Source organism: Sus scrofa, chromosome 9 (genome assembly GCF_054392235.1).
Source record: "Sus scrofa isolate SSC_HxYL_T2T_F1_AM1 chromosome 9, Sscrofa_HxYL_maternal_Yorkshire_Landrace_v2.0, whole genome shotgun sequence".
NCBI lineage: Eukaryota > Metazoa > Chordata > Mammalia > Artiodactyla > Suidae > Sus > Sus scrofa.
The window spans coordinates 20,839,624-20,865,766 of record NC_139391.1 but is presented as its reverse complement, the minus strand read 5'-3'; the positions used below and the strand labels follow the sequence as shown (position 1 = coordinate 20,865,766).

The following is a 26,143-nucleotide window of genomic DNA, read 5'->3' as shown; positions in this document are numbered from 1 at the left end:
ACACACACACACACAAATCTCCATTTAGAAAGAGCTAGAGATTCAAAGGTTTATTGCAGTTTGGGAACACTATCAAAACAACATAGTACTGGAGTTCCCGTCGTGGCTCAGTGGTTAACGAATCCAACTAGGAACCATGAGGTTGAGGGTTCTATCCCTGGCCTTGCTCAGTGGGTTAAGGATCTGGCGTTGCTGTGAACTATGGCGTAAGTCACAGACGCAGTTCGGATCCCGTGTTGCTGTGACTGTCTCATACGCCAGAGGCTATAGCTCCAATTAGACCCCTAGTCTGGGAACCTCCTTATGCCACAGGTACAGCCCTAGAAAAAGACAAAAAAACACAAAAAACAAAAAAACAAAAAAACCATAGTACAGCCACTCTAGAAAACAGGTTAACAGTTTCTTTAAAAACTAAACATTCAATTAACGTATGACCTGTTAACAGCAGTCCTGGGCATTTATCCCACAGAAATAAAAACTCATGTTCACACAAAACCCTGCACATGAATATTTACACCAACTTTATCTGTAACAGCCAAAAGCTGGAAAGAAGCCAGATGTTCTTCAATGGGTGAATAGTTAAATGAACTAGTACAGCCATCATACCATGGAATACTACTCAGCAATGAAAAGGAATGGACTGCTGATGTGCCCAACAAATTGAATCAATCTCCAGAAAATTATGTTGCATGAAAACAACTAATGTCAAATAGTATGTACTATATAATTCTATTTATATAACATTCTTGAAATGACTACAGAAAGTAAAGAATTATAGAAATGAAGAGTAACTTAGTGGATACCAGAGATTGGGGGATGGGAGGTAAGGGTAAGATGGAAGTAAATGGGATCCCTGTGAAAAAAGTGTTCCCTATTTTGACTATAGTAAATATCCTAATTTTGATATTACTATAGATTTTCTTTGATATCACCATACTTCATAAGATAATGCTATTAAGGAAAACTGGGTAAAGAGAATATGAGATGTCACTATTATTCCTTACAACTGCATATGAATCTACCATTATTTCAAAATAAAAAATTTAATCTAAAAAAATACAGTATTTTCAGAGCACCTTTCAACATTGATTATATCAATCAAAATCAAGAATCTTCTCTCTATGATTTTACAGTCTAAACCAGGCAACACACACCAAAAAACGTTTGTGGAAGTACACTTAGAATTTAAAGATAAGTGTATAAAGACATACAGCATTTGGATATTAGAGTATCACCATGCAGCAGTATAGAAAAGTATGTGCATGACTACAAGAAAAAAATGCGTTAAAACTCAAACCCTTTCTAGTATGCAGATGTAATATTAAGTTTTTTTATAAAATAAGAAAGGAGACCAGCACCTAGAATAGTTTGGTGCTACTATTATGGTTTCCATAGCACCCTATAATTCATCTTTCAGTCCTTTTCAAACATTATTGTTTCAACTGTGACTTTTCCACTAGACAGCAAAGTCTATAAATACAAGGAAGGTCTTCAGCTTGCCTTCCAGCATGAAGCACAGTAACTGACACATGGCAAGTACAGAGCAAAAATTAAATATTTTACAACTGAAGTAAGTTGCTCAATAAAACTCTGAACTATATTCTCTTGCTACAGAATTCAAATCCCTACCTTAGGTAAATAAATATTTACCCTTAATTAGCTGAATTTTTCGATGTTGCCTATCAATTCTATTAAACTACTTTAAAAGGTTTTAATACAAATACATTTTTAAAATATGAACTTGACAATGAAAATCACATAACCTTGATTACAAATCTACAGTAAAGAATATCAGGCTAGAGAACACTAATTTCAATTCTGTGAACTTAGAAATATAGAAGCCTACTTAATTATATTAAATACTCTGTATTTGGGGATAGAATCAATGCCATTATGATGTCTAAGAAAATGGACATCACAAAAGCTCATCCTTCAATCATTTTTCCCATAGAAGTTAGCAATAGAAACAGAGTATGAAATGAAAGATTCAGACAGAGAGGTGTGTATATATATATATGTATATATATATATATACATACATACACACACACACACACACACACACACACCCTATCAAAGATGAAGAACTAAGCTTAAAAGAGAAGAGTCATGAAGGGCATGGGGTAGTAAATCATTTTCCTCTTGAAATAAGTGCAATTCTCTCATATATCACAGAAATAAACCAGACAGCCTCAAGGCTATTTTAAATATTTAACTCTATCCTTTAAAACAGGGGCAGAAAATATTCTCAAATTTTAGTAGGTTTCCTTTTTATTCCCCCCCTTTTTCTCAAGGGAACTTGATTCCAAAAAAAGGTATAAAAGTGAATGGAAAAACCTCAAAAGCAAGAAGCCAAAAAGCAAAAAAGAATTACTTACCAAGTTGGCCATATAAATTGTGAGCAGCCCCCTCCTGTAAATAATTTTAAGAGACAGAGTGAGACTAAGTATCAATTTGACTTAATAATCATGTTATCATGTTTCAAAGACATCTATCAAAATAATTATCAGGAGTTGTGAAAAAGGGGTAGGTTATGCTAAACTATAAGTTTTAGTACCCTAATAGTTGGATGTAAACAGACTCTATAAGTTATTCTGTTTGATAGTCACTAAACATTCGGTGCAATGGTCATTATTAAAATTATTTAAAATTACTGCTGCCTAGTCATTGTAAACTAGACTTAGTGCAGTAATCATTTTGCAATATATACCAATATCTAATCATTATATTGTTCACCGGAAACTTATATAACATCATGTGTCAATTACATCTCAATTTAAAAAATTACTATTGCTTCATCAATATTTATTAATAGGAGGAGAGATACAATTTGCTATGAGTGTATGTTTATGCTAGAGAATTCTAAATTTAATGAAGAATCATAACAAATTCAACTTGCCAAAAAATCAAGGCCAAACTAATTTTAATTAAAGGCAAATTTATTTTTTAAAAAATCGTATCTTCTATCTGTTTCACACACAATGCAACTGTTCCTCAGAAGTCATCACAAATCACAGTAAATCACCTTGCTTGTTAAATGAAAAGTCAAGCGCTAAGTGAACTTTCTAATGACCAAGGACAAAAAGTTCTTTAAACAGTCACATTATAAGAAAACTGCATATTTACTAAACTTACTTAATATGAATTGACCTAGAAGCTCAAAGATAAGGACAATTTTAAATCCTTAATCACGTTATTTAAGTTATACAGCATATGACACCATAAATGAAGCACATCTATTCTCCAGGAAAGAAGTCTTTAATGTTTTAATAGTTCAAGGGCAGAATTCAAATAATAACTATTAAAATTTATTTGAATTTCAATTATGAACATTTTCAGTACTCAAAGAAAATGCTACTCTGTATGAAAAAAGAAATACCAGCATCAAGTCGCTTTCATTTAAATATCATGGAGTTCCCGTGGTGGCGCAGAGGTTAATGAATCCAACTAGGAACCATGAGGTTGCGGGTTCGGTCCCTGCCCTTGCTCAGTGGGTTAACGATCTGGCGTTGCTGTGAGCTGTGGTGTAGGTTGCAGACGCGGCTCAGATCCCACGTTGCTGTGGCTCTGGCATAGGCTGGTGGCTATAGCTCCGATTCGACCCCTAGCCTGGGAACCTCCATATGCCACGGGAGCGGCCCAAGAAATAGCAAAAAGACAAAAAACAAAAAAAACAAAAAACAAATAAATATCATGCCAGGTCTTGATATTAAATCTTCTTGATGTCAGATCCAGTCATATAAAGTTGTGACTGTTCATAATTTAAAATGGATAAATGGGATTTTTAATATTACTAAAGCCACACAGAGGCAGTATGATATAACTGGACAAGGTTGAAGTGACATTAGGAAATCAGGGTTCCAGTTAACTTCAATTCTCTCTCTCTCTCTTTTTTTTTTTTTTTTTTTGTCTCTTTGCCATTTCCTGGGCTGCTCCTGTGGCATACGGAGGTTCCCGGGCTAGGGGTCCAGTCGGAGCTGTAGCCACCAGTCTATGCCAGAGCCACAGCAATGCGGGATCCGAGTCACATCCGCAACCTACACCACAGCTCACAGCAACGCCGGATCCTTAACCCACTGAGCAAAGCCAGGAGTCGAACCCACAACCCCATGGCTCCTAGTCAGATTTGTTAACTGCTGAGCCACGACGGGAACTCCAAATTCTTTTTTTTTTTAATTTACACTTATCACCAACATAGAAAACAACATTGGACCTAGCCTGGTTCAAAGGGGAAGAGGTCTAGGAGTTCCCATTGTAGTGCAGCAGAAACAAATTCAACTAGTTTCCTTGAGGATGCGGGTTCAATCCCTGGCCTTGCTCAGTGGGTCAGCTATCTGGCATTGCCGTGAGCCACTGTGTAGGTCGCAGGCGTGGCTCGGATCCCCTGTTGCTATGGCTGTGGTGTAAGCCAGCAGATGTAGCTCTGACCCCTAGTCTGGGAAGTTCCATAGGCCTTGGGTACGGCCCTAAAAAACAAAAAAAAAAAGAAAGGGAGGAGGTCTAGACATACCCACTGAGCCATACCCCCAGCAATGTCTCTCTTCAGCAAGTATTAATGCACCTGAGCAAATCAGTAGAACTCTACCGCTCCTCCAAAAAAGAATTTCAAAATCACTGAAAAGATGATAATCACTATAAGGTCCTTTTTAGCTCTTCTTTTCTATGATTTATACATATAAATTGAAATTGTTCTTACCCATCTTATTAGTTCCTACCAAATTCTTTTCCTTTTTTTTTTTTTTTTTTTTTTTTTTTTTGTCTTTTTGCCATTTCTAGGCCTGCTCCCACAGCATATGGAGGTTCCCAGGCTAGGGGTCGAATCGGATCTCAGCTGTAGCCACGGGCCACAGCCACAGCCACAGCAACTCGGGATCCAAGCCGCAGCTTGGATTCTACACCACAGCTACACCACAGCTCACAGCAACGCCAGATCCTTAACCCACTGAGCAAGGCCAGGGAGTGAACCTGAAACATCATCGTTCCTAGTCAGATTTGTTAACCACTGAGCCACAACGGGAACTCCCTTCCTTTCTTTTTATTTTTTCAGGGCTGTACCTGAGGCATATGGAAGTTCCCAGAGCTAGGGGTCAAACTGGAGCTGCAGCTGCAAGCCTACACCACAGCTACAGCCAGATCCTGAATGCTGGATCCTTAACCCACTGAGCAAGGCCAGGGATTGAACCCACAACCTCATGTATACTAGTTGGTTTCTGAACCCACTGATCGATGGTAGGAGCTTCAAGTTCCTACCAAATAACCCATCAAAGATGTTCTAGTACTGCTTATTATTTTAAATAAATTATATCGGGGGTTCCCATTGTGGCCCAGCAGGTTATGAACCCAGCTAGTATCCATGAGGATGTGGCTTCTATCCCTGACCTCACTCAGAGGGTTAAGGATCCAGTATTGCCATGAGCTGTGGAGTAGGCTGCAGACACAGTTCGGATCCTACGTTACTGTGGCTGTGGTGTAGGCCAGCAGCTGCAGGTCTGATTCAACCTCTAGCCTGGGAACCTCCAAAAAGAAGGAAAAAAATTATTATCAAAAAAGGGTAATATCAACATCTAAGAGTCACAAATACACAGAAAAGCTAAATCCTTCTCAAGTGATACCTATTCATACCAACAGCTGGTTATATATGAAGAAAAAAATAATATTCTTCATTACAAAATAAAAACATTTATGTAATTTCAGTGGTAGTGCCTGAAAACACATTTCATTATGAAGTGAACTAATGTATGATGCTATCCAGAATCATCTAGCTTCCATCTACAATTTTACCTTCACTGAGCAAAGATTACCTTATTGACCTTTATGTTTTCACAAACCTGCAACAGCCCCTGGCATCGAATAGTCACTAAACAAATGGTAGAATTACTAAGCAATGTGTTACGAGGAACCCAGCCTTATAAAAAGGAACACACTACAGATATATTGTATAGAAATATAATCACAAAAGATAGCCACTAAACAGAGAGAGAGCCAATTAATTATACTAATTTATTAGCAAGCAGATTTATCTTACACTTGCCTAACATTTAATAATTAGAAGGTATAATTAATATTTTGAAATCAGATTTTATCTTCTCACTAGTTCTATGAAGTGTAACACAGATATTGCTATCCTCACTCTGTCTTCACTCTATAAAAAACCAAGCATCAGAAGTTAAGAGGTTTTCTTAAAAATATAAAAGCAGCAAAAGCAAGTTCATCTGGCTCCAGTTTCATGTTCTTTCCAATGCACTGCATCTACAGCAGAAAATCTTTCTATCACTAAGTCACCTTTCAACTCTAAAATTCAATTACTTGTTTAATATGGTGTCCTAACAGGCTTTCATGCTTTGAGGATGAATAAGGGCTTGACACACTCTTAGTAATGAGAAAAAACAGAGGATGTATCGTTATGAGATGAATTCTGGTCCCAAGTTTAAATTTAATATTCCCAAATAATAAGGAAGATCACCTCCTTCCCAGCTTTATCCAAATTCCATCCCAGAACTAACAGCCTCAATACTAAGAGGATATTATCTGTAAAGGGCATGATATGTTGGATTATATATCATGACTACATATCATATAAAGAGCCAGACTCTTTTTGGTACATTTCCCTGGTACAGTGCCTTCAACCTCCATTCCAATGTGAGCTTGGTAGGTTAGAATATCAGAATAGTGATTTACTGTATCACTTCTCCAGAGGGGTTCAGTACCACAGGAAACTGAAAAGTCAGTTAAATACCATTTTATTATTGAACACTTGACTATATCTAACCTAAGTCTGAGGACAAACAAGTCACTCCCTTCCTAGTGAGTAAATCCTCTCTGGAAACCAAGTTATATACTAAAACTCTGTTATAACAATGATGGGAAAGGGGGAGGTACCAGTAAGAACAAAAAGTGGCCTAGGCATGAGGAGAAGGGGCTAGGGCCAAGGAGGACAATAACTTTTTAAAATTCACAAGAGAACTCTGATACATAAATAATTCCCATTCCACTGAGAATCACTAGATTAGAAGACTGGTGAAGCTCAGTGAACAAGAAGTCGAAAGTTAGTGGAGTATTTCTTTAATCCATAGATAAACTGCTGCTGCTGCTACTGCTGCTTCTTTTTTAAGTGGTAAAAGGGGGTGAATCTCTTAAACTTTCATGAAAAATATAAGTGAGGGTACACAGGAAGGGGTACCATCTAAAAAAGTGTTAAGAACCCCTACTGTAAAGACTAAGTCTGTGTAATCAGAGTATCACTATTCCTATGGGAAGATATTAAAAAATTAAATTTTCTCAACATCTCAGTCAATTAAAAGGTATCCTCACATTCTACTGAAATTCCAGGGATTCTCTTCTAATGACAGTAGATGAACAACTCGCTAATTAGATGAATAATAATGCTTTTTTTCTGAAGACTTTAGTGTACATATTCTTTAGCTAACTTTCTTACGCTTCTGAATGACACTGTATGTAACACATTTCATAACTAAAGTCAGAGGGAATACAGTAAGAATGGTATAACTTCTAAGTTCTAAATATTTATGTATTCTCTATATACATATAAAATATGACACAGTCTATGGATAAGGAGAAACTGGAGATTAAAGAAAAACTAAGTGAAGCTAAATAGCGCAGGGAACTATATCCAGTCACTTGCGATGGAACATGACGGAGGATAATGTGAGAAAAAGAATGAATATATATGTGAATGGGTCACTCTGTTGTACAGCAGAAATTGACAGAATAATGCAAATCAACTATAACAGAAAAAATAAAAACCTAAAAAAAAAAGAAAGAAAAACAAAGTGAATGTTCCTAAACATTGCAATGGTTTATCAAGAGATGCTATTTTAATCATCTCAGAAAATCTTTCAGGATATAATAGACTTTCATCTGTCAGAATGTTTTAGAAGAGTATAAAAGTATTTCTTTGAGGTATAGGAATGGATGAGATAAACTTCCAGTCCAGAGCCAGAGTCTATAAGCATACTCTCTTATACCTGGTAGATAATACAGAGTAAACTTTCAGAAGACTGCAAGGTAATTTCATTTTCTTCTATGAGCACAACATGACACTGAAACTTGAAGAAACCAAAAATGTATAGACCAAACTCATGGTATTTTTTCATTCACATATTATATAGTTGATTCATTTTGCTTAGCAGTTTCACAGCTACAATAGTGTAATTTAACAACTCAACCCATGAACATACTTAGAATAAATATGTAATATTTGGTACTTTAGTCAATGTCCATGTTTGAGCACCCTGCAGTTTTAACTTATCTAAACTAATACTAAATATCAAAGCAAATCCAAAGCAGTTCTACAAAACAAAATCCATCAGAACAACTTCTTTCTGAACCACAAACAAAGCACTTCCTAGAAAAAGAAAGAGAAGACTAGTTCTTAACTGCCCAGCTCAGGATAAACTAGGTGTTAACCAGTGCTTCCTGCTGAGTCACTATGATCACAGTCCTTTGTGGCACAAATTTTTTAAGCAACCCTGGAAACAACTTCAAAGCTTTCACAGAACCCCACAGTGACGTGATTAAGATTTAAGTAAGCTGCCCTCTTACAAGGTGTCAGGAACTAACTGGCAAAGCAAGCTTAACTCTGTAGAGGGAGGGAAACTGGGAAAGATGGATGGAGGAATAAATGGATGGATAAATGGATGAATAGGTGGGGGGGGAGTTGGAAGAAATAAATTTAAACCAATTATATCAAGACATATTTATGAATATAGTTAGATCTTCACTTGTGTGTGTATATCATACATATGTTTGTGTATGTGTATATATAACCTTATTGTATATTTGTACCTCATCAAATGCTTTTAGAAAAACTGATTATATAACTGAGTACAAAATGTATAATCTCAGTAAAGATTTCATTATTAAACAAAGCTTTAGAGATTTAAAAATTAGCACTACCACTATTGCTAATTTGAAAAAAAAAAAAACCTGATAATCCTTCACATTCTGTTTCTTCCACTTTTTCTAATATACTACTGATATTTACTTTTAAAAGGATGAACTAACAACTGATCAACTGAAAAAGATCAATAGAAAACTCATTCCTTAAATGTTGCTATTTTCCCCAACTTCTAACCTCAGATCTCTTGCCATTTGGGGCTTTGACACTATAATCTTCACCCATAGCTTCGATGACCACCTATAAGTAGTAAATTTCCAATTTTATTTTTATAACTACCATGCTTCTCCTGAGTCTAGCCTCACATTTCAAGCTGCCTACTGGGTATAACCACCAACACATCACTGATTTTCTTTGTAAATTAAAAGCATAATTATAAATTCCTCTTCTTCCTTAAAGTAACAACTATAATATTAATATGCTCCATTTGGATGAGATCGGGAGTGTTCAGGGTGGTATGGCTGTGGACAATGTGCTCGGTTTGGAACACCAGGTGTAATAATTTTTAAAGACGTAGAGCTTCAACCTTTGTAAATTATACTCTATTAAGGAACCTTGATATTTAATGAAACCTTAATAAAATTTTGTAGTAAATAAAAATATACTTTTTCAAAGAAAGTAAGACCACTAAGCTAACTTTTCCAAAATTCCAGATAAACAAAGATAAGACTTCCTTAAAATAAGACACAATGTAAAGCACTCGTATCTTCTTTTTAAAAAGAAGTTGATAGCTTCTGAACAATACAATAAAACTAAATTTTAAAGTTTTTAGTACAGAAATGGGAACTATATCTAGTCACTTATGATGGAACATGATGGAGGATAATGTGAGAAAAATAATGTACCATACGTATATGTGACGGGGTCACTTTGCTATACAGTAGAAAATTGACAGAACAGTGTAAACCAACTGTAACGGAAAAAATAAAAATCATTAAAAGAATAAATAAATAAATAATAAAGTTTTTAGTTGAATCCCAAACCAGTACTTGTGGCTGATGGACACAGACATACACAACTCTCAAAAAAAGAACTCAGAGAGTCCCCATCATAGCTCAGTGGAAATGAATCTGACTAGTATCCATGAGGATGCAGATTTGATCCCTGGAATCGCTTAGTGGGTTAAGGATCCCGTGTTGCCATGAGCTGAGGTGTAGGTCACAGACGTAGCTCGGATGTGGCATTGCTATGCCTATGCTATAGGTCAGCAGCTACAGCTCTGATTTGACCCCTACCCTGGGAATCTCCATATGCTGCGGGTGCAGCTCTAAAAAGAAAGAAAAAAAAAAAAAAAAAAAAAGAACTAGGGAGCTAATTCCAGGTATTATCTGCAACACCTAATAAACAACATAAGTAAATCAACACATAAAACAAAAAGTCTGACTACTAAACAATCACATAAAAATAAGGATCAATTTGGAGTTCCTGCTGTGGCACAACAGGATTGGTGGCATCTTTGGAGTACTGGGACACATGTTCAATCCCAGGCCCAGAACAGTGGGTTAAGGATCTGGCATTGCCACAGCTGTGGCTTAGGTAGGTCATGGCTGTGGCTCAAATCTGATTCCTGGCCTGGGAACTCCATAGGCTGCAGTGCAGCCAAAAGAAAAGAAAAAAAAAAAAAAAAAAAAAAAAGGATCAATTTTCTTTAACAGCCACTGGGATAACACTTACAAAGAAGCTAAACTTAAAATTCTGATTAAGTCTTCAAAACAGCAAATCCACTCAAGTTAATATTTAGAACAGGCCATAATATAAAACAACTACAAATTTTCTATGAATACCTAGTGTATATGAATAAAACACTAGTGCAACAGCTCAACTTTTAAAAAATAAAAGCAGAAAGCTTTCAAAAAAATTCACCATCAAACGTAAAAAGAGAATAGGAAACTAGCAAACCAAAATCCAAGTTATCGCCTCACTTCCAGGAAGCTTCTAAATGCTTTAAGAAGTTATACCTTTTAATATCAATAACACAATTTTACTTTGGTATTATTGTGGTATTTAAACAATATTTACCTTTGAGGAAAAGTCTGACTTTTCAGAAACTAAAATTGTAAAGATAAGTCCTAGACTAATATGAGAAATCAACAAAACATACACACACACACAAAAAAAAACTTGCATATGACAAGGAACATTACGAATCATTGGAGAAAGAATAGACTGTTGAATTCCTAATGCCAGAGTAACTGAGTATTCGCCAGCAAAAAAAAAAAAAAAAAAAAAAACACACCCACACACAAAAGGAAAAAAAGATCCTATAGCAAGCAGCCTCTAAGATGGACCTAAACATATTTCTACATTTCGCAAGGTGATAATATTAATACTAAGAAGCTATAAATTTAAAGATATATAATGTATATATACATTTTATATATATATAAAATGTAGTTTGTAGAGCAAGCACAAACAAAGGAAGGAGGGAGGGCAATTTAAACAAACAAAACATACCCAGACACCTATGGTCAATTAATCTTTGATAAAGGAGGCAACAACATAAAATGGAAAAAAGTCAGTCTTTCCAGCAAGTCTTGCTGGGAAACCTGCACAGCTGCATGCAAATCAATGAAACTAGAACCTACCCTCACACCATGCACGAAAATAAACTCAAAATGGCTGGAAGACTTAAATGTAAGACAAGACACCATCAAACTCCTGGAAGAGAACATACACAAAACATTCTCTGACATCAACCTTATGAGCATTTTTCTCAGGTCAGTCTCCCAAAGCAACAGAAATAAGAGCAAAAATAAACCAATAGGACCTAATCAAACTGACAAGCTTTTACACAGCAAAGGAAACCCAAAAAGAAAACAAAAAGACAACTTACAGAATGGGAGAAAATAGTTTCAAATGATGCAACTGACAAGGGCTTAATCTCTAGAATATACAAGCAACTTAAACAACCCAACAGCAAAAAAGCCAACAACCCAATGGAAAAATGAGCAAAAGACCTGAATAGACATTTCTCCAAAGAAGATATACAGAGGGCCAACAAGCACATGAAAAAATGCTCAACATTACTGATTATTAGAGAAATGCAAATCAAAACTACCATGAGCTATGACCTCACACCAGTCAAAATGGCCATCACTAATAAGTCCACAAATAACAAATGCTGGAGGGGGTGTGGAGCAAAGGGAACCCTCCTGCACTGTTGGTGGGAATGTAGGCTGGTACACCCATCATGGAGATACCTTAGAAATCCATACATAGAACTACCATATGACCCAGCAATCTCACTCTTGGGCATATATCCGGACAAAATCTTCCTTAAAAAAAGACACATGCACCCCCATGTTCATTGTAACACTATTCACAATAGCCAAGACATGGAAACAACCCAAATGTTCTTTGACAGATGATTGGGTTAGGAAGATGTGGTATATATACACAATGGAATACTACTAGGCCATAAAAAATATCGAAATAATGCCATTTGCAACAACATGGATGGAACTAGAGACTCTCATCCTGAGTGAGGTAAGTCAGAAAGAGAAAGACAAATACCCTATGATATCAGTTATATCTGGAATCTAATATATGGCACAAAGGAACCTTTCCACCGAAAAGAAAATCATGGACTTGGAGAACAGACTTGTGGTTGCCAACGGGGAGGAGGAGGGAGTGGGGTGGATTGGGAGCTTGGGGTTAATAGATACAAACTATTGCCTTTGGAATGGATTAGCAGTGAGATCCTGCTGTGTAGCACTGGGAACTATGTCTAGTCACTTATGATGGAGCATGATAATGTGAGAAAACAGAATGTGTACATGTATGTGTAACTGGTCACCATGCTCTACAGTAGAAAAAAAATTGTATTGGGGAAATAACAATTAAAAAAAAATAAAGTTGGAGAAATTAAAAAAAAAATACAAAACATAAAAATGGAATTCTAAGAAATGAATTCTTTTCCCCCAGTTTCCATGTAAGGAGATTGGAAATGATCACTCAGTCCTTAAAGCTAGTAAAAAGCTGAACAAACTGAAAAGCCAATATTATCTATAATAGAAGTAGGGTCAAGCTGCACACTACTGCTGCTAAAACTGGAGAGACTGCAGTTGGATACAAAGAATCACAGTTTGTAATTTCCCCTGTGGCACAGTGGGTTAAGGATCCAGCACTGCCCCAACTATGGCACAAGTCACAGCTCCAGCACGGATTTGACCCCTAGCCCAGAACTTCCACATGCCAGAGGCGCAGGCAAAAAAATAAATAAATAAATAAAATAAAAGCACAACTTAACAGAGCACAAACTCACAAAATTGAAACCTCTAAGGGAATAAAAACCAGGAAAGGAAAACCTGAACTACAACTGATAAATAGCAGCAGGCTCATTGTGACTGCACAGGATAAACACAGGAGGCACAGTCAGGGAGTTAAAAGTTCCAGGAATATAAGTCTTAAGGGGTCCCCCACACTTTGTGAGTTTTACCTCCAGGAGCTCTACTAGGTTCTCACAGTCAATATCAGAGAAAAATCCTCTTGAGCTTCCAAGCAGGGGGAGGTAAAAGGGAATATTTTGAAATAAGCCAGAGTACTCTGTACTTAACAAGACCTGCCCTCAGGAGAAATTAGTTAGCCAAAGCCTAACCTGCTAGGGTATTATGAGAGCCTAACTCACCTGGGGTAGGAGAATACCCAACTCCAGATGGCTCTAGAATTCCACATGTAAGAAGTGAAATACCCAAGTCCAGCACACTCTAACCATCATGCCCCACCAAGGGTGGAGGTGAAGGGGGTTGAGAAACACTTGTAAAGTTCACAGTCCACAGGCATAGGCTCACTGGAGATTGAAACCAAGTCAGAGGACTATAGAACATCTCCCTTCCCTGCCACAACTCACCATCACAATACAAAAGGCCTATTTATAGTAATTCCTTTTACCTGGTACATCATGTCTGGCTAACAAGAAAAAATTACAAAGCATAACAAGAGGCAAAAAATACAATTTGAAAATACAGAGCAAACATCAGAACCAGACATGGCAGGGATGACATGTGGGAATTATCAGATCAGGAAGTTAAGACAATAGTGATTAATATGCTAAGGGCTCTAATGAATAAAGTAGACAGCATGTAAGAACAGATGAGCCATGTAAGCAAAAGAGATGGAAATCCTAAGAAAGAACTATAAAGAAAAGCAACTACAACAGAAATGAAGGATGCCTTTAATGGGATTAAATTATGGGAAGAATGCCTTTAACTAGTAGAATAAACATAGCCAAGGAAAGACTCTCTGAGCTAGAGGATCTATCAGTAGAATCCCCAGAAACTTAAAAGCAAAGAGAACAAAGACAAAAAAAATACCCAAGGACTGTGAGATAATTACAAATGCTGTAATATGTGTAATGTGAATAACAGAAAGAAAGAAAGGAACAGAAGAAATACTTGAAACAATAACAACTGATAATTTTTCCAAATTAATGTTACACACTATACCACAGACCCAGGAAGCTTAGAGAATACCAAACAGGATAAATGCCAAAACAAAACTACACCTAGGCACATCTTACTCAAACTACAGAAAATTATAGGTAAAGAAAAATCCTGAAAGAATCCAGAGGAAAAACACACCTTACCTGCAGAGGAACAAAGATAAGAATTAATCTGGAGTTCCCGTCGTGGCGCAGTGGTTAGCGAATCCGACTAGGAACCATGAGGTTGCGGGTTTGGTCCCTGCCCTTGCTCAGTGGGTTAACGATCTGGCGTTGCTGTGAGCTGTGGTGTAGGTTGCAGACGTGGCTCGGATCCCGCGTTGCTGTGGCTCTGGTGTAGGCTGGTGGCTACAGCTCTGATTTGACCCCTAGCGTGGGAACCTCCATATGCCGTGGGATCGGCCCAAAGAAATAGCAAAAAGACCAAAAAAAAAAAAAAAAAAATTCTAAAAAAAAAAAAAAGAATTAATTAATCTGACTTTTGCTCAGGAACCAAGCAAACAGGACAGTGGAGTGATATACTGAAAGTACTAATAGAGGGAAAAAACACCAATCTAGAATTCTGTACCCTATAAAATTATCCTTCAAAAGTGAAGGACAAATAAAGACCTTACCAGAAAAACAAAATTGAGAGAATTTGTTGCTAGTAGACCTGCTCTACAAGAAATGTTAAACGTCTCTAGAGAGAAGAAAAATATGAGTCAAAAACTCATTTACATAAAGAAAGGTAGAGCATTAAAGAAGAAATAAGTGAAGTAAAATTTTAAATTTTATTTTTCTTATTTGCAATTGTTCAAACAGATAAGAATCTGTTTAAAATAAAAGCAACAATGTATCTGATTATATATACCTATGTATATATCTTGCGTGGGGTGGAGTACATAGTAATGTAGGCTTATGAGCAAAGTGAATGGCAACAATGATGTAAGGGACATGGGGAAGGAATTAGGACTATTTTGTGATATAAGATACTCTTACCTTGAATAAGATACCCTCACTTTGAAGGGATATAGTATTATTATTATTAAAGTATTATTGGAAAGTGGACTTGGATTCACTGTAAATGTATATTGTAAAAACTAAGGCAAACACTAAAGAAAAGTAAAAAAACAGAAGTATAACTAATATATTAAGAAAGGAGTTGAGTTCCCATTGTGGCTCAGTGGGTTAAGAATCCAACTAGTATCAGAGTCCCCATTGTGACACAGTGGAAAACGAATTCAACTAGGAACCATGAAGTTGCAGGTTCAATTCCTGGCCTTGTTCAGTGGGTTTAGGATCCAGTGTTGCTGTGAGGTGTGGTGTATGATGCAGATGCAGCTCGGATCTGGCATTGCTGTGGCTGTGGCGTAGGCCAGCAGCTACAGCTCCAAATAGACCCCTAGCCTTGGAATCTCCATATGCTGCAGATGCAGCCCTAAAAAGCAAAAAAAAAAAAAAAAAAAAAGAAAAGAAAAGAAAAGAAAATCCAACTAGTATCCATGAGGATGTGGCTTCAATCCCTGGCCTTGCTCAGTGGGTTAAGGATCCAGTGTTGCTGCGAGCTGCACTGTAGGTTGCAGACGTGGCTCAAATCTGTCGTTGCTGTGGCTGTGGTTCAGGCTAGCAGCTGTAGCTCTGCTTCGACCCCTAGCCTGGGTTATGCCACAGTTGCAGCCATTAAAAAAAAAAAGGAGAGAAAACAGAACTACATAAAACATTCAGTTAAAACCACAAAAGGCAAAAGCCGTTGTGGCTCAGTGGGTTAAGGAACCAACCAGTATCCATGAAGATGAGGATCTGATCCCTGGCCTTGGTCAGTGGGTTAAAGGAGCTGGCATTGCCATGAGCTGCAGTATACGTCACAAACACAGCTCAGATCTGGCATTGCTGTGGCTGTGGTGCAGGGTGGCAGTTCCAATTTGACCCCTAGCCTGGGAACCTCCATATGCTAAGTGTGCAGTCCTAAAAAGAAAAAGAAACACAAAAGGCAGAAAAAGAGTGGAAGACAAAAATTAAAACAAAGAACAAAGACAGCGAAGAGAAAACAGTAACAAATATTATAGACATTAACCCAGCTATATCAATAATCACTTTGAAAGTCAATGGTCTAAATACAACAATTAATGACAGACTGTCAATAAAAACAAAAATAAACAAATGGGGCCTAATGAAACTTATGAGCTTTTGCACAACAAGGAAACCATACACAAAATAAAAAGATAACCTATGGAATGGGAGAAAATAGTTGCAAACGAAGCAACTGACAAGGGATTGATTTCCAAATTATACAAAGAGCTCATATAGCTCAATATTCTAAAAAAAAACAAAAAAAAATCAGAGTTCCCGTCATGGTTCAGTGGTTAGCGAACCTGACTAGCATTCATAAGGATGCGGGTTCGATCTCTGGCCCCGCTCAGTGGGTTAAGGATCTGGCATTGCCGTGAGCTGTGGTGTAGGTCACAGACGCGGCCTGGATCCTGCGTGGCTGTGGCTGTGGCTCTTGATGTAGGCCAGCAGCTATAGCTCCGATTAGACCCTTAGCTGGGAACATCCATATGCCTCAGGCGTGGCCCTAAAAAGAAAAAAAGGGCAAAAAAAAAATTTTTTTTTAATTTATTTTATTTTTTGTCTTTTTGCCATTTCTTGGGCCGCTCCCGCGGCATGTGGAGGTTCCCAGGCTAGGGGTCCAATCGGAGGTGTAGCTGCCAGCCTACACCAGAGCCACAGCAACGCGGGATCCGAGCCGCATCTGCGACCTACACCACAGCTTACGGCAACGCCGGATCGTTAACCCACTGAGCAAGGGCAGGGACCGAACCCGCAACCTCATGGTTCCTAGTCAGATTCGTTAACCACTGCACCACGACAGGAACTCCAAATTTTTTTAATTTAAAAATAAAAATCCAAAGACAAGGTAGAAGACCTAAATAGACATTTTTTTCCAAAGAAGACACACAGATGGCAAAAAGACACATAGAAAGATGCTCACTATCACTAATTATTAGAGAAATGCAATTCAAAACTACAATGAGGTATCACTTCACACCCTTCGGAGTGGCCATCACCAAAAAGTCTACAAGAAATAAATGCTGGAGAGGGTGTGGAGCAAACGAACACTTCCTCGCACTACTGGTGGGAATGTAAACTGGTACAGCCACCATGGAGAACAGTGTGGAAGTTCCTTAAAAACTAAAAGTAAGAGTTACCATACAATCCAGCAATCCCACTCCTGGGCATATATCTGGCAAGGATGAAAACTATAATTCAAAAAGATACATGCATCCTAGTGTTCATAGCAGCACTATTTACAACAGCCAAGACATGGAAGCATCCTAAATGGCCACTGACAAAGGAATGGATAAAGAAGGGATGTGTGTGTATGCCTGTAACAGAATATTGTGTGTGTGTGTAGGAATATTTTATATATGTGTGTATGTGTGTATATACATATACATATATATATATAACAGAATATTACTCAGCCACAAAAATGAATGAAATAATGCCATTTGAAGCAACATGGATGGACCTAGAGATTACTATAACCGTGGAGTAAGTCAGACAAAGAAAGACAAATATCATATGGAATATATGCTCCAACAATACTTTTTTAAGTAATATACAATGTCACCTTCTACATAAAATGAAAATTCATATAATGGAAAAGAAAGCAGGAAAAGGAAGAAAGAAAAAAAGGAGAAAAAGAAAAAACAGTAATAAAACTATTGAAATAATGCAGTCACAGCATAAGAAATACATCAAATATTAATGGGCTAAGTAATGTAATTAAAAGGCAAAAATTAGCAGAATAGATTTTTTTCTTTTTTTCTTTTTCTTTTTTATTGAAATATAGTTGACTTACAATGTTTCAGGTGTATAGCAAAGTGATTCAATTACACATATATTCTCTTTTAGATTCTTTTCCATTCTAGGTTACTACTAGCAGGACAGATTTAAAAAACCAAGACCCAATTATAAGCTATTTGCTAAAAATACACTTTAGATACAGAGACAGAAATGCTTGAAATTAACTGGAAAGAAAACATATACAATGCAAACACTAAGAGAAGGATGGAGTGATTACCTTAATATCATATAAAATAGAATTCAGAACAAAGCGAATTATCTGAGCTATAGAGGAACATGTTATATTGATAAAAGGGTCAATTCATCATGAAGAAATGACAATCACATGCCAATAAAATTTTCAAAGAAACTGATAGCATTAAAGAGAGAAACAGACGAATCCAGAACCATAGAAGATTTTAACACTTTTCTCTCACCAAATGATAAAAGTAAGAAAAAAATTTAGTAATGATATAGAACAGAAGTTTTCAACAAAGAAGGGATTTGTCCCATGGGGACATGTTTCCCATGGAAACATTATTTGTTGTCTCAGTTTGGTGGGGAGGGGAAGAGAATGCTAATGGTATGTTTGAGTACAATGCACAGGATAGATCTCCCCAAAATTAAGCATTACCTGGCCCAGCACAAGTCAATAATGCCAAGATTGAGAACCCCTGCTAGTATGAAGAACTACATCAAGTTGATCTTGTTGATATTTTAAAAATACTACTAACAGACTAAAATAATTCACACACCCACACCCACACCCACACACGCACACGCACACGCACACACCCCATCACGTAATCATACAAATTGATCCAAAAGGGTCATTTGACAATCATTTGATTAAAGCACTCTGCAAATTAGGAAGAAGTGTAAACTGCCTAAACATGATAAACAACATCTTAAAAAAAGCACCCTACAGCTAACACCTTACTTAATTTTGAAAGACTGAATTCTTTCCCCTAAGATCAGGAACAAGAAAAGGATGTACCAGGACAATAAAGCAAGGAAAGGAAATAAAAGATATACAGACTGGGAAGGAAGAAATAAGACTGCTCCATTTGCAAAAACTAAGTTTCTATGTAGAAAAATCTCAAAAAATATGCAAAAAAACCCTCCTAGATTTAGTAAGTGAATTCAGTAAGGTCCCAGGAATCAAGAACCAATCATATTTCAAAAACCAATCATATTTCTATGTTGCAGCAATAAACATGAGAAAAGTAATATTAAAAACCTAATACCTGAAGTTCCTGCTATATGCAGCAGGTTAATGATGTGATATTATCTCTGCAATGGCACAGGTTCAGTGCCCAGCCCAGCACAGTGAGTTAGGATCCTGCATTGCTGTGGCTGCGGCACAGGTTACAGCTGTGGCTTGGATTCAAACCCTGGCCTGGGAACTTCCAAATGCCGAGAGTGGCCAAAAAAATGTAATATCCTACCTCACATCAGAGACAAAAATTGACTCAAAATGGATCAAAAACCCAAATACAAGAACTAAAACTATAAAATTCTAAAACTAAAAAACTCTTAAAACATAGGGGTAAATCTTTGTGACCTTAGAGTTGGTAATGGCTTCTTAAATACGGCACAAAAGCACAATCAATAAAAGAATAAAATATATAAACTAGACTTCATCAAAATTAAAAATATATGTGCTTCAAAGGACAGCATCAAGAAATTTTAAAAAGTCAGAGCACCAAATGGGAGAAGGAAATTTGCAAATCATATATCTGATAAAGGACTTGTAACTAGAATATCTAAATAACTCTTACAAATTAATAATAAAAAAAATGATACAATTAAAAAAAACAGGCAAAGGATCTAAATAGGTTTCTCCAAAGATAAACAAATGACTAGTAAGTACGTGAAAAGTTGCTGAACACCATTAGTCATCTGGGAAATTCAAATTTAAACTGCAATTAAATATTACTTCACACTCTCCAGGATGACCATAATCAGAAAGACACATTATTACAAGTGTTAGCCAGAACTTGAAGAAATTAAACTCCCTACTGCTGGAGTGAATGAAAAATGGTGCAACAACTTCAGTTCCACTTTGGCAGTTCCTCAAATGGTTAAACAGAGAGCCAGCAATAAAACTACAAATTAATAACAGAGAGACCCTTCCATCTTCTTAAGCTCTCTACTTATATCAAAGGAGAAAGAAAAACTAAAATTACAGAATTTCTAGAAAATGATGATAATGAAAATAACGCGTATCAGAATCAATGGGATATAATTACAGCAATGATAAAGAGAAAATTCATAGCCTTAAACACTTACATCAATAGACCTTAAAAAAGGAAAATAAATAAATTAAGCATCAAACTAAAAAGATTTTTAAAAAGAAAGCAAATTTGCTCAAAAAGTAGGAAGAAGGAAAAAACAATGAAAGTGAAAATTGGATGAGAAAGCCAAAAAACAGAGCTAATAAATGAGTCAAAATCAACAAATTAGCTAACAATACAATTATGCAAAATAAATGGCAAGTTGAGAAATAACCAGGGAAAACAAAAAATTCAATCAAATCATAACTACTTTGTATAAGCTCCATGCAAATAAATACAAAAATCTTTATAAAATGGGTAATTTCTGGGAAATGGAAGCTTTTTAATAAAGGGATAATGTTCAAATTGTTAAAGAAAGTTATTAACACTGACTTTCTATTGAGTGAGTTGAAAGTTTAAACAGACCAATTTCCACAGAGGAAACTGACAACTTTTTCTATAAACTACCACACCCAAAAGAGTCACCACGGTTCCACAGAGGAATGGACCAAATACTAAAAGGCCACAACATTCATTGCTACTTAAACTATACCAGAGTAAGGAGAAAAAAAATGAAAACTGGTGAATTATTTATAAAGTAAATATGACACCAACATTAAACTCGATTTGTTTAATACATACACACAACACACACTAGTCATTCTCACAAATAGTGATGTCATGATCAACTGAGGTTCATCACAGCACAGAAAGAATTGGAATTGTGGAATGTCAGGAAATCCACTCATTTAGTTCACCATAAATAACAGATATCATTGGAAAGAGCTGGTGATTATCACTTTAATCACATTCAAACTTGGAACAACTTAAAACTATGGACCTCTGATGGTTTCAGCATCATCTATGAAGTAAATTCTTATCAAGAATGTTTAATCTGAATCTAATCAAGTCTTCAGCCTGAACTTCAAGTATACAAGAAATATTTCAGACAAAGGCAGAAATGTTTTAGACACACAAGACAATTGGCCTGGTCACATCAGTAAGTCAACGCTATGAGGGAAAGAAAGGGGGGATTAACCTAGATTAGAAGAAAATACATATAACACCATATGTCAACTTTGATGTTCACGTTCAAAAAACAGCTGTAGGGAGTTTCCTTGTGGCTCAGAGGGTTAACTATCCAGCTTTGTCACTGCAGTGGCTCAGGTCACTGCTATGGCAGGGGTTCAATCCCTGGCGTGGGAACTTCCATATGCTGGGGGTGCAGCCAAAAAAGAAAAAACTGTAAAGCACTTCAGGACAACATGGACAAGATGGTATTAGAAAATGATAATGATTCCTTTGTGTGATAATACTGTTGTAATTGAATAGGAAAGTACCCTAACTTTAGAATTTGCATGCTTGAGTTCCCAATGTGGCTCAGTGGTTAATGAATCCAACTAGGAACCATGAGCTGCAGGTTCGATCCCTGGCCTTCTCAGTGGGTTAAGGATCCGGCGTTGCCATGAGCTGTGGTGTAGGTCACAGACTGCGGCTCATAGGATCCGAATTGCTGTGGCTCTGGCATAGGTTGGCAGCTACAGCTCCGATTAGACCCCTAGCCTGGAAACCTCCATATGCCACGGGTGCAGCCCTAAATAAATAATAGTAATAAAAATAAATAAAAATAGAAATTGCATGCTGAAGTATTTAGGAGTTCATGATGCCTACAATGTAAAGTAGGCAAATAACTTCAAAAATCCTGTATTATCATTCAAGTGCTCAAAATAAATCATAGAAAGCTTGGCTTAAAGCATCTTTAAAGTTTCAGATGAGTAGCATACTTTGAGTCATATTTTCAAAACAAATATTCAGATATTTTAATGGATTGGAGAGTTACAATCACCAGAACAATTACTTTAGGGCAAAAAACAATAAAAAATACTTCACACTTAACACACTTACAATACAGCAGGCACTCTTCTAAGCACGTTTTACATAATTAACTCATTTAATTCTCTGAACAGCCCTGAGTAGATTACGACTACTATCTCCATTTTCTTTCTTTTTTTTGCACTACCTCCATTTTCAATGTAAGGAATAAACCATAAAAGTTACATAGTAAGTGGCAGAGCCAGTCTCTCAAACCAGATAATATAGCTGCAGAATCCACACTCTTAACAACTATTCTGCACTGTCCTCTCAGGTGGAGTAACTTACATTTCTAGCAATAATGACTTTATTTTGCTGGGGTCATTACATGTTTCGATTTAGTAATTTTAATAACCCAGAAGTATCATGATATAATCAGAGAACCACAAAAATTTAGATACTACTACATTTACAAGAATGCCTTAAAATGGCTTCAGGTGGTTTAAGTAAACATTTGGTTACCGCACAAGAATTACCTATATTCTTATTAGGGGATCCACGACTGTAATAAACATCTCCATAAACTGAAAGATGACCCCCATCTTGATTAATACATGAGTGTATCTTGATTGTCTGGAATAAAGATGGAATCAAAGCAGTTCCTGACAATAAAAATAATTATTCTTGAGATGGTAAAAATCCTTTTACGCAAAATCTTTAACTTCAACTGTTTACCTGGCTGAACAACTTACAGAACAGTTTGTAGCTCTTTTTTTTTTTTTTTTTTGTCTTTTCTAGGGCTGCTCCCATGGCATGTGGAGGTTCCCAGGCTAGGGGTCTAATTGGAGTTGTAGACTCGGGTTCAATCCCTGGCCTTGCTCAGTGGGTTAAGAATCCATTGTTGCTGTGAGCTGTGGGGTAGGTTGCAGACACAACGAGGATCTGGCGTTGCTGTGGCTTTGGCATAGGTCATCAGCAAAAGCTCCGGTTGGACCCTTAGCCTGGGGACCTCCATGTGCTGTGGGAGCAGCCCTAGAAAAGGCAAAAAAAGACAAAAAAAAAACAAAAACAAACAAACAAAAACCCATAAAAAATAATATTACTATTAAATTCTCCAGATATTTGCAAGATTGAAAAATATATGTGGAAATATTTCTCATCCCTGGATCATGATAAACAATAAGTAGATAAAAATAAATTCCTAGCTAGGGTGGGGATCAGTAAATCAGTTCCACTAAATATGTAGATAAGTAAATTTTTACCTGCTTTTTCTTTCAATCAGAATGGCCACATAAGATGCTGGCAAAGCGGCACCAAAGCCAGGACTCCATGAGTAGAATTTGCCAAGTATCTTCCTGAAATTCAAATTTGGAATAACTGTATGAAATTTCTAGTTGGTCATTTTGGTTATTATGCATAGAAGTTCCCCTTCTCAGTCCACCCTCTGTGTCAATGTCCCACAGCACTTCAAATGCAACATGTCCCAAATAAAACTCATTATCCTTCTCCCCCTCTCCAGGACCGTGTTCCTTCTCCTCTCTCTTGCAAGGTTAATGACATCAACCACTGTGAGACATCCTGGGCTTCTCCTCCTTCCCTACCTCACATAGGAAACCATTCCCTTAAACATTTCCATATGCACCTGCTCTCTCAGATCCCCCCCAAGCCACTGCCCCTGCCTCAGCCGAGTCCCTCCCCATCTCTTCCTCAGGCTACAACATCAGCAAACCAACAGGTATCTCTCCTTCCAATGATTTAGTCAGTTGTATTCATCCAAACATTCCCTAGATCCAACATTGATCACTTAGCAAACCCTCTATGTTCTCGGTTTATCTATCAAATGGGAATAAATGTACTATCTCACACAGATGTTACGACGGCTACATGAGCTGATTCCCAGAACCACACATGGCACATGGAAGGTATTCAGAAAATGTCAGCTTTTATTACTGCTACTGTTTTGTAAACACATGATAGATATTCAACACATGTCTTTGCTTCTATAACTCTGGGAAAGTTTTTCTTATTTTACATTTTGTACTTATATGTATATATAAAAGTTTCCATTTACTTGAACATATCCCTTGAAAGAAAGAATCTGCATAGTGTCTCACATATTATAAACAACCACAGGCTACTTGGATTATTAAAGAGGGAAAAAAAATCTGGAAATAATTAGGAAGATTTTTTTTTCCTTCAAAGATGCTATATTGCTAAGAAAGGGAGAAGGAGGAAAATTATAAAAATTATTTGAACAAAATTAGTTAACCGTTCAATGATGTATTTACTATAGGAAAGAAATATATACTATGTACATACAGATAAGGATCAAAAATCACAAGTGAAGCTTAGCTTTAAAAAAATTAGAAAACCGGAGTTCCCGTCGTGGCGCAGTGATTAACGAATATGACTAGGAACCATGAGGTTGCGGGTTCGATCCCTGCCCCTGCTCAGTGGGTCGAGGATCCAGAGTTGCCATGAGCTGTGGTGTAGGTTGCGGACGCAACTCGGATCCGGAATTGCTGTGGCTCTGGTGTAGGCAGCTGGCTATGGCTCCGATTAGACCCCTAGCCTGGGAATCTCCATATGCCATGGGAGTGGCCCTAGAAAAGGCAAAAAGACAAAAAAATAAAAATAAAAAAATAAAAAAATTAGAAAATCGAGTTCCTGTTGTGGCTCATCGGGTTACAAACTCAATTAGTATCCATGAGGATGCGGGTTTACTCTCTGGCCTCACTCAGTTGAGTTAAGTGTTGCTATGAGCTGTGGCGTAGGTCACAGACAAGGCTCAGATCCCGTGTTGCTATGGCTGTGGTGTAGGCCAGCAGCTGAAGCTCCAATTCAACCCCTAGCCTTGGAACTCTTATGTGCTACAGGTGCAGCCCTAAAAAAATAGAAAAAAGAAAAAAAAAAAAAAAAAAAAGAAAGCCTACATTTAACATGGGTATTTCTGCAAAGGACATCAGAAACATTATGCTTGAAAAAACTGGAGGTGGTTCTCCCTCCAATATAAAATCCACAAAGGACTTAAAAGTTATTGAATGTAAAAATTAAAGAAAAATAACTCGATGAGTCAGTTATTGGAGGAACACAGACATTACCTTATTATAAGCATTTTACATTTCCACAACTAAACCAAACAGATTCATAGAATATAAAGAAATATGCTGCAAGAACAATTTATTATTATTGCAATTTTTAAAACCTAATTATAACTCTATTTTTAGAGTTTTAGCAGTATCAGAAACTTTCTAGAGACTACATGATAGTTTCTTACATAGATTTTCAAGTTCAACACATGACAGTATATTCTTTATCAATTATTTTCTACATAATCTAAAAGTTTATAAATATTAATGTTCTTAAGGGGGAAAATCTGTAAAAGCCATCTATAAATTTTATTTCTAACTGCAGTTAAAATCTACCTGCAGAATTACTTTGGGCAACACTAAGTAACACTAATATTAACATAATGTTGAGTTAGTATTTTAACTTGACAAATTAAAAAAAAAAAAAAACTAGCTTGAGGTTGCAACGATCAGTGGGGAAAAAAGGATAAAAAGTAAAGATTTAATTAACATGCTAGGTATATCACACCAGTAAAAACTGAATTCTAACTACATCTATGTTGTATGAAGTACAGACAGAGGTATTGCATATAAGACTGAATCAGAACCAAAAGTTTCAACAGCAGGATATGCCAAAAGTTTTAAAGATAAACACAAGCATTTCACAGTCCTTCTGAAGTCTGTTCACTGCATATGGACCTAAAGTGTATCACAGACAGTTGCTTTGAATTCCTAATCTATAAAGCTGAAAAGTTAAGAAATCCTCATTAACAACTCAGTAAATACAACGGGCCTCAGAAAA

General features: G+C 36.7%; 1 protein-coding gene and 1 long non-coding RNA gene across 15 annotated transcripts in view; both read right to left on the bottom strand.

Annotated features, from left to right (window-relative positions):
• Positions 1-26,143, bottom strand: part of TMEM135 (transmembrane protein 135) — a 280,594-nt gene that overhangs the window by 185,242 nt on the left and 69,209 nt on the right. For 11 of the 14 annotated variants that reach the window (XM_084975596.1, XM_084975603.1, XM_084975602.1 and 8 more), the window contains 2 exons: positions 23,536-23,628; positions 2,379-2,412 (listed from right to left, as the gene is read on the bottom strand). In XM_084975596.1, the coding sequence (XP_084831722.1) occupies positions 2,379-2,412; positions 23,536-23,628 (127 nt within the window). The remainder of the gene's footprint in view (positions 1-2,378; positions 2,413-23,535; positions 23,629-26,143) is intronic. The other 3 variants (XM_084975601.1, XM_084975607.1, XM_084975605.1) reach the window with 1 other exon arrangement.
• Positions 4,720-10,549, bottom strand: LOC146399776 (uncharacterized). Its single transcript, XR_014814866.1, has 2 exons — positions 5,788-10,549; positions 4,720-4,942 (listed from the first exon to the last, which is right to left on the bottom strand). It is a non-coding gene; the product is annotated as an uncharacterized LOC146399776 (long non-coding RNA).